The 9,892-nt window shown below is 34.1% G+C and overlaps 1 protein-coding gene across 1 annotated transcript; it reads right to left on the reverse strand.

Moving 5' to 3' along the window:
• Positions 1–1,990: 1,990 nt before the first annotated feature.
• Positions 1,991–9,448, reverse strand: LOC7461666 (protein arginine methyltransferase NDUFAF7 homolog, mitochondrial). The gene is made up of 13 exons (XM_002298662.4): positions 9,212–9,448; positions 9,005–9,116; positions 8,116–8,198; positions 7,671–7,736; positions 6,954–7,054; positions 6,681–6,799; positions 6,166–6,206; positions 5,452–5,540; positions 4,900–5,062; positions 4,675–4,791; positions 4,464–4,508; positions 3,095–3,223; positions 1,991–2,672 (listed from the first exon to the last, which is right to left on the reverse strand). The coding sequence occupies exons 1-13, from the start codon at positions 9,308–9,310 to the stop codon at positions 2,538–2,540; spliced, it is 1,299 nt and encodes a 432-aa protein (XP_002298698.3). The 5' UTR covers positions 9,311–9,448; the 3' UTR covers positions 1,991–2,537.
• Between the last annotated feature and the right edge of the window lie 444 nt (positions 9,449–9,892).

Consider the following 9,892-nt stretch of genomic DNA (forward strand, 5'->3'; position numbering starts at 1 on the left):
TAATTAAAAAAAGAGTCAGTGATACCAGGGTGATCACATTCAAAAGAAATAATAATATTCCGAGCTCACCCAAGTCAAGATACAAAATATCTGACCCAATCATGATACCAGGGTGATCACATTCAAAAGAAAAATGAATAAAATTATGAAGTTCAACCATCAAACAACTCAATGTTAAAGGATAAAAATGAAAAAATATATTTAATATAAGCAATGAAAAAAATGAGTCAATCCAGGTTAACCCACAAACCCTGCAATGATGGGCACATGATCGAGATAACTCAATAGAAAGGAAAGAAAAGAAAAGTACGAATACCAATTTCCAATAAATCAAATATTAAATGATAAAATTGAAATAAATTAATTTTAAAAAAACTACGAAAAAAGTCAATCTATGTTAATATTTGAAACCGATGACTCTAGTTATGAACCTGAAACTAACCTCATAGCAATAGAAAAAAATCTGAGTCAACTTGAATTAACTTGCAAACCCCGCAACCATGAGCACATGATTAGCGTAACTCAATAAAAAGGAAAAGAAAAAAAATGATATGAAGATCGATTTCAAATAAATTAAATGTTGAATGATAAAATTAAAATAAATCAATTTTAAAAAAAGTCAAGTCACGTTAACCTTTGAAACCTGTGACTGGTCATGAACTCAATACTAATCCATAGAAGACAAACCATACAAAAAAAAAAAACTCTAAACTCTAAAAAACGGTAAAAACATTAGGGACACGGGTTTAATTCACAACCAATTTAATTTTGAATGATGAAATCATGAAAAAAAATCATTTTAAAAAACTTGTCAAAGAAAAAACGATAGCAATAAAAAGAATGGGGATCCCAAATAAAGATGAAATTGTAAAAAAAAAAAAAAACAATATAAAAAATTATCTCAGATAAAATAAATAGCAATCAAGATAATGGAGACTAAATTTGAAAGATTAAAAAATAAAATGGAATGAAATTAAAAAATATTAAAAAAGTAATCAAAAGAATGAGGGTCGATTTGAAAGATTAAAAAATAAAAATGGATGAAATTAAAAAGTATTATTAAATTTATAACTTATTCAAAATAAAAATAAAATAGTAATGAAAAGGACAAGGATCAAATGTGAAGAAAAAAAATTAAAGGGATTGATCTGAAATTTTAAAAGGACTGGCACTGAATTTGAGGAGTAGAGAGAAAAAAAAAAGAGAAAATAATGGTCACCGACGCCAAACCAAAGGTGTTTTTAATCCATGCATCACTCTATCGTGTAAGGGACGCTTAATTATTTTCTTATGTTATCTTTAACTGTTTAGAAAAAAATAAAATTTTATTCATGTCTATATTTATAATATTTGCCTCACGTATATCCAAAAACAAATCTTAAAAAAAAATATTTTAAAAAACTATAATCATGATAAACTTTAATGGAGCTTTGAATATATTTGTATTCACATTTGTATATTATGTATGCACGTTACATATGCATGATTTTATTCAAAAAAAATTTATTGGAATTGATTATAATATTTTTATAAAAATTTTATTGATAAACATGTGCCATGAATACTGGCATAACAGAAAGTAGCAGGGGACCCTATACAATTGATAGGGTCTCTCTCTATTTGCTTCTATTCTTTCTTGTATTTCTAGAATGCAGATTATTTGTTTCTTCCAACAGAGCAATGAACAATTAAGTTTGTGTGATTGGAATGGAAAGTGTTTGTGCTCTGAACAAAGAAAAAGGTTGGTGGGCAAAGGCAGTGGTAGCAGCAAGGTAAGGTTCTAAGCAAGAATATAAAGCATGATTCTGTCAATCAGGTTGAGGATATATCTTGACACAAGGAAAGCAAGCCTTGGTCTTTGCTTGCTGCACGCTGCGACTGGACATTCTGGTCTGAGCATACAAGCCACCACAAATTCTAACATGCAGATTGATTCACAAAGCAAAGAGAAATCATGCCAGAAACTCTAATGTAGTTATTGTAATGGAAATAACAAATATAATTTAGGGCCATTTATTGGGGGGGAAAAAGGTATGAAATTTGGGATAACAGGAGAAAAAATTTAAATTCAAATTACTTGCATCGGAGCTTCTGGTGTTTTGGTTCCAATCAGCAAACCTCCCTTTCTCAGCTTCAGCACATGTAGTCCAGTTGCACCGTGGAGTTTCCTCCTTGGAGAATAGACATCCCAGAACAATTGTTTGACTGTATTTAGTTTTAAATGGCTCTACACAATTCCACTACATATGACTGCATAACAAGGCAAAAAGTGCTTGCAGTCCCCAGTTGCAAATAGACATCCCAGAACAATTGTTTGAATGTATTGAGTTTTAAATGGCTCTGCAAAATTCAAACACGTGACTGCATAACAAGGCAAAAAGTGCTTCACATAGATCATCACCATTTAAATGGCCTCCAAATCTCTTGGTTTATAGACCTCATTTCTCTTCAGATGATGCAATCAAGACTGTACAAGGTCCTCGTCAACCTGATGTGTCCTTATAAATCATCTTTTGGAAATTCGATTTGCAGACTGCCTATTTTATGTTATGAGTTGGGACACTAAGATAAAATTTGGTATTCTTGAAATCATCCAGAAGTGGGTTGTATCCATCCTTGGTTCTCGTCTTGGAGGGCAAACCAAACTCTTCCATGAATGCTGATGTATCGAGCTACACAAGATATAATAAACTTCAGCTAGACATGAAAAGAAACGGTATATGACATCTATTCTGTTCTCTAGTGCAGTTAGCATACCACATCGCTTTAAACAGTTTTATCATCATTCAGGTCAGAAAAAATCTCATTGTCATCCATTTTTACCTCTTCCTATACATCTTGTAAGTAATGGGCTATTAACATATCATTGAATCCAATTAGGCACATGGACATACCAACATAGAGGTAACTGTTGTATTTGTTTAATTTTAATCTTAAAACGTAATGCAGTAAGGCACTTCCTTAATATTGATAGTTAGCTTTGCAAGGTAGTAGGTATATAGTTTATAGTTGATCACTTTAATGACCCCTCTTTTAAACAAGAATATTATGTCTCTGCAAATAGACAGCACTACTCCTAAAAGAATAGACTTACCACTAGTGTTCGCCTCTTCTTCCCTTGCTTGGTTGAGTTATCCCCATGCGGTTTCATCCACCCAGAGCAGTAATGGTCCATTCGTTCCAAAAGCCAAAAGTCCGTGGGAAAAAAAATATCAGCATCACCCTACAACACCTTGAATTTCTCAGAGTTCAACTAAAGCACCATTGGAATTTGGAAAACAAGAATAACCTCGGAAAGAGCAAATATGACCATTGATTCAATGCCTTTCTGTTGAACAGTAACTGTGAATGTGCTCGGTGTTCATAAAAAATGCAAGAGCTCAGTACATCAGATTAGTTAAGTATTACACCCCAAGAGTTATTGCCACCTGGACACCTACAAAACTCACTGATTTGTAGCACTTTCAATTGCAATTTATCAAAGGTTTCTCCTCTTTCTATTTGTTTACTTAATGAAATTGTTTTCTGGTGACATTTAAAGCTAAATCCTAGTCACTAAACCCAGTATACCCTCACTTGGGCTGAAGCCCATAGGCCAAAGACTAACGAGGCCACGAAAATAAATAAATAAATAAATAAAGCAGTTGCAAATTTTATGCTGAGGCTCAGAAAGGAATAAATAAATAAAACAGTTTCAAATTTTATGCTGAGGCTCTCCCTTCAGAGGTTTCAACTGTATAGGATAAGCTTGACACCTTTGGTTGCATTGCAATGAAAGTTGGAACAAAAAGGGGGACAGGACCCTCAAAAATTGGTTTCAAAATTTAAAAGATGATGAGGCAAGAATTATGATGATTGTGGATAGGGAATTAACCAAGGAAGAATGAATTTCACTTTTTCCCTGAGACAACTCAATCAAAGTAGTGGTATGCGACATGACTTGGATTTGACGTTGTAACTCATCAAATAGAAAGGACGTCCCTCCAAGCCATACATATGACTTCCATTGAATACAGCTTTTCACAGCAATCTATATGTATCTATGAGCTGAGAGGGCCTAGTGCTTTTACAAGAAATTTCTAGCCAACCTTCCTACATTTTAAGGAATCTAGCAAGGCAAACATAGCATCCGCAAGTAGTATGAAAATTAGCCTTTTTCTAGGAATCCATTGAGTTAATTGGATTTCCAAGTCCTGTAGTAAGGTAACCTTTGGTTTGTGGTGATCTATATTTAGAACTGTGTTGTCAACTGTATCTTAGAGCACAAGAGATCCACAAAGCCATAGCAAAATTATTTGTTAACTTACCTTCATTGGCTGTGTCCCATGGACCAGGACTAGCAAGTTTATGATTGACTATTCATTGGTTGTGAAGTGACTATGAAAATTCCAGCACTATACATGAGATCATGCAAGGCATTTCCTATAAACATGAAACAAGACAAAATGTGGGGGGGAAAGCACCTTTGTGTCCAGATAACTGTTGTAATCTAAGCTGCGGCCATCTTTCTGCAAATCAAGATATGAACAAGGTAAATCATCTCTATGACCATGCATAAATGGCCCCTCCAATTCCAAAACCAACATCAGATCCTTTCACATTCCATGTATTGACGTTATACCATAAAATTACAATATACAAAGAAGTTACTGTGTTATATGAGAAAGAACATACCTTGGTTGAAACTAAAGGAGCCCTTTCACCAGGTATACTCACATCAGGTAGGTAACTAAAGTCTGAAGCAATTAAGGACATCCTTGGTAATACCTCATGTAACACATCTAGCAGTTTCTGCATGTTCAAACAAATATCATTGTTGGAAGTAAATTTCATATAGCAGAAAGCTTCTTTTTCTTATCTAAATCATGGACATGGAAGGTAGAGTTATTGATTCCTTACCAAGCAACCAGTTGGGAGCCAACATCTTCGAGGTTTTGGGAAGACCTTAGACCAAACACTTTTTGCTATTGACACGGACTGATTTTTGCCCAGTTCCACGATCTCAACACAACGCTTAATTAATGGGTCTTCTAGTGGCTTGTACAGCTCAAAGAGTGATTCCCTGCTTATGCAGAAAACACGAGCAAGCAAGGATCAGATGCAATTTGTCCCACAGCTGACAAATATAAAAGAAGTTCTTCTGTAGTTGTTATGAAGCTTTTAACATTCTAAGCCTCCCACAATTATATTTCTTAGAATTAACCAACCTAGTGGATTTTAATGCAAGATTCTCATCAAGCCCCAGCAATTTGCCACAAGTAAGGTGCATGAACCAACTACATAGCTAATTAACCCTTTCCTCTCCTTTTAAATTACAAGTCATTTATACCATCCCAAGTATATCAATAGAGGATCAAAGTTAACTACTAAAGAGATTTGCACGATACTAGAAACAGTGAATGCAATGTGAAGGGAGGAATTTTGGGATACCAATCACACACTGCTGCTTACTTATCATGTTGCTTCTCAACCCATACTTCTTTCCATGGGAAAACCTGATTTTCTGAATAGACAAGATCATGTGGAAGATTATCGAGAACCTGCAAGAAATAATGTATAGATTTTATTATTTTTTTGGGGACAAAAGATGACAATAAGAAACCCATGGATAAGGGTATTTATCAAAAGGTGCAGAGACTCATCGACCAACAACTTTTCATCTTCGTTAGCATAATTTGCAATCAGCATCAAGATTTTGGTAAGAAGCTGAAGAAAAGGAAAGAGAACAATCTTTTGCTACCTATATCATATTGGTTAAGAAGAAGTTGTAAGGAAGACCAAAGGTATAGTTTAAGAGCATAATAACAAACTAATCTTTGTATACATCTTACATGCTTCATTAGATTTTTTATTTTCCTAGTAATCAGAAAAATGCTATGAGCAGCTACCTGCTCTTGTATTTAAATGGTTTGATATGCGACCTCATGCTTAAAAGAACAGGCATGTCAATATGCTCCTCGTGACATTGCTTCAATTCTTTATCACAGTCCCATGCATCAATTTGGTCAAAACATGCGATCTTAACCATCAGAATATGTAGGTAGGAACTAGAAAACACTAGCAGAATGTCATGCATCTCTAAATACTTGATTTTGGGGAATAACTTGCACCACTGGCTTAATAGCAACAACTTGTCACCCTAAGAACAACTTAAGATAAAAATACCTCCAGCATGATCACCCAACATGGTTGTTGCTTGATATCCCCTGTTAGAAAGACAAACTAAAATCAGTGTCTCAGCCAGAGACAGCGATATGCAGGAAAAACAAATGGCAAAATGATTTATAGTTGAAAGGAGTCAGAGATCAGTGTTGACAGTAGGATGTTTGATTGACTCAGGAATGAACAGCCGAGCAGAAAAGAGGAGAATAATTTTACTTTTTGAGAATGGGAAAAGGAACATTTTTATATGGTCCTCAGAGTTACCATGTTCCATACATTTTCTTGATAAAATCATTCAATCTTGAGTGAATCATAGTGTTCACCTCAACCCCTCAAAAATTATGGACAGTGTGGTGCGTGTCCAAGTCTCACTAAAGATTACCAAGGGAAGAGGGTTACTGGAGAAGGGCTGGACCCATCCAGTGGATTTAAAGTATAGATCTTCAGTCCATATTCCAATCCCACAGTGGGAATAATGAAGAAATAATAAATAAGTTAAAAAATTCAAGGAATCATACCCCATCCACTCCTGTCAGCAGCATCACGACATTCTACTCTAAACTTTGACAAGTGACTACGAACTTCTCCTACAGTTTCTTTTTGTATTTCAGCCAGAGAGGGACTGATTTCCACTGAGCTGCACCAAATGAAATGTAACTTAGAACAAGATATCCACAATCCTGTGAAAGCTAGTAAATAAGATAGATATCACGGGCATGCATAAACTTGAAGTTAAAATATGAGAATTTTACTCGTTCCATGATAGACAAAGGGATGGTAAACCCACATACGTGTAAGTCATGTTGTTGTATATTCTGGCAGGTGCATTCAACATTATGTAGTCTAGAATGCCCTTTGCACAAATTCCTGATCCACCACCAATTTCATATATCTGAGTGCACGTTATAAAACAGCAGGATCAAATTTCAGAGAATATGTTTGTCATGCAGAACTCAAGGCATCAATGGAAACCAGAAATTAGATAACAATTGGATCTCTGCTATCATTGCCAGATCAAATTCATAAATCCAAAATCTGACATGAGAGCAATAATTCATATGAATAGAAAAAAGTCCCAGCATAGGCAATGTCCAACATATCAGTTTTCTGTAACCAGAAGCTAAAGAATAAAGAAAGTTCAAGTAAATCTATTGAACCTAACACTATGTTTGGACAGAGGGAAGGGAATGGTTAGGTGTGCTTTCAGCATAACTGTGTGTTGTATAATTGCAACCTGAGATCTTTCTCTCAAGACCATTAAGTTTATAGAAGAAAAATATGGGCCTAGATGTTCCATCTACATACAGATTACTTCAGATGCAGTGATCAATTCATGATAGAAAATCAGTTAGACCGAGCAACCCATGCCTTTAATCTTTCTCTTCAAATACTGGACAATGATATAAATCAGAATGCTTTTAAAAATCAAATCACAGAAGACAATTATTAAAACTCAGAATAAATAAATAAATGAACTGTCTGCAATTTGAGAGGGATATGGAGCTTACTTGTAGTGGAACAGAAAGTTGTGATGTACGCATTATGGCTTCAGCAATTCCATGGGCATACCAAGGCTAGAAGGAAGGAGAGGTTCAGAACATGAGAAAACAAGAAAGTCATTAGACAAAAAAAATTTCTTTCCATTTTTTTCAAGTAAGATTTACTATAACCATTATGATGAATCTTCAAATTAAAAGGCTTGTGAAAACAGATAATCAAGATCTCGAATTAAAGGGTGGATGATGAAAGAAAAGAAAAGCAAGAAAATAGATACAAAGAGACATTATTTAATCCTTCATAAACTCTAGCTAATTCCAAATGAGAAAGTAATAGCAGATTCTTGTCAGTTATGTGAATGAAATGACGATGAAAAAACCGCTTGAACCCTGATTTTCTTAATTGAAAAAATTCAGAATTTCTCATTTTGCAGTGAGGGGCGTGGAGGGAGATTACCTTAAAAAGCTCTACTGGAGTAAACCATGAGATGTCACTCCTCTTGTAAATTTTATCCAAGTGGTTCATATAAGCTTTTCTTCCTGTAACATGCAAACAAAGATGCTCAAAAACAAATTTTAGCAAAATTACTCCAAAAGAACTAGTGACAGTCTGAAATTTCTACTCACTGCCGTATTAAAGCCAAGTATAAATTTCAGTCTGTAAAAGTATGATAGTCCAGGGTACTCAAAACAAATTCAGACTATGAATAATCAATGCTAAAGTCTGAAAATCAAAAGCACTAACTTACTCAAACAAAAAAATTTGGCTTGTGTCAAAGTCACGAAAACACATGACTGGTGCATCATGAAGCATATACCCAGCATACCATTACAGCTCCGAAAGTAATAAGGCCATTAACTCAATAAGCTTTATGCGTCATGCTTTTAAATTCTAATTTTTCATTGGGTGATACATCTTTTCACCAATTCATTTATGAAAAATGATCTTTGGCTCTCCTAACAAATCCAATTTATAGAAATTTTACTCCTATCATCTTCTGTATGAGCCAAAATTTCCTGCCAATAGATTCATTTTTTGCTTTGCAGTGCAGCTAATCTACACCCAGCAAGCTACTTCTCCCAAGCATTTATCACGACACGACACGACCTCCTGCACATGCATTGTCTAAGAAACATAACCGAGATTTTAGTTTGTTCATTAATTTATTGTTTCAGCAGAATTTATGCATTGCCACACATAAGGAGCCAGACCCAGTTTTTTTAATTAAAAAAAAAACCTTCATTGCAAAATTGTTATCATCGGAAAAAAAGATTTAAAATTTTTCATGAATCCCATATCAGAAATCACAAAAAATAAGATTTCAATCGCAAATCATCAACAATACCTTCAAGTTGATTGAACCTAATGCTTCTCTCAAGAACTCCAACGGACCTTGATCTTTGAGAGAAGTACCCATGTTTTGGATCATATAGTGCAGAATGTATAAAATCTCTCACCTATCCAAATAGAAACAAAAATACAATCACTAGAATAAACTCATCAAAGAACAAGACAACAAAACTGACAAAATGAAAGGGAAAAAAGGACTTACAAGGACTGGTTTTTCACCAACAATGTTAGTGGAGAAGTGGGATTTGTGTGAACGAAAGAAAAAGAATAACTTTTTGGTTGTTGGGGAGCGAGTGAACATGTTTAAGTATCAGGTTGATGATAGCAGGTGGTAGGTTACTGTGTTGAAGTTTCTGTCTTGTCTCAGGTGAGATGAGGGTTTTGTAGAGACATGCCTTAAACCCCTATTGAATGGATTATTTTTACAAGTCTGCAAATTGATAATTTACATGGGCAATGACAAGGTATAAAGGCTTGGGTCATACATTAATTGCCGGGTTAATCTGCAGATCCATGGGTTAACCTGGCTCTATTAATTCTTATTTATTTTTTGTCTAAAACAAAATTAATATTGTTTTGGATAAAAAAAAATATTTAAAAGAAAAATTAAACAATATTATTTAAAAAAAAAACTAAAAAAAAAAAGTCAAGTAACTCATACAGCAGTTAGATCTCGAATAAGCAGATTATATCAACCCAATTTAAATAACTATGCTACAAGGTGAGTTTAGTAATTTTTTGAAAATGAAATTTCTACCAAATATATTTTAAGCTTAAGTTAAAAATTTGATAAGAAATAGTTTTGAATTATAACTAAAAACTAGAGTAATTTTCTTTCCAAAAAGCAAAAAATGAGTAATTTTTTGTGAATCCATTTCGGTAC

This window comes from Populus trichocarpa, chromosome 1, assembly GCF_000002775.5.
Source record: "Populus trichocarpa isolate Nisqually-1 chromosome 1, P.trichocarpa_v4.1, whole genome shotgun sequence".
In the NCBI taxonomy this organism is placed as follows: Eukaryota; Viridiplantae; Streptophyta; class Magnoliopsida; order Malpighiales; family Salicaceae; genus Populus; species Populus trichocarpa.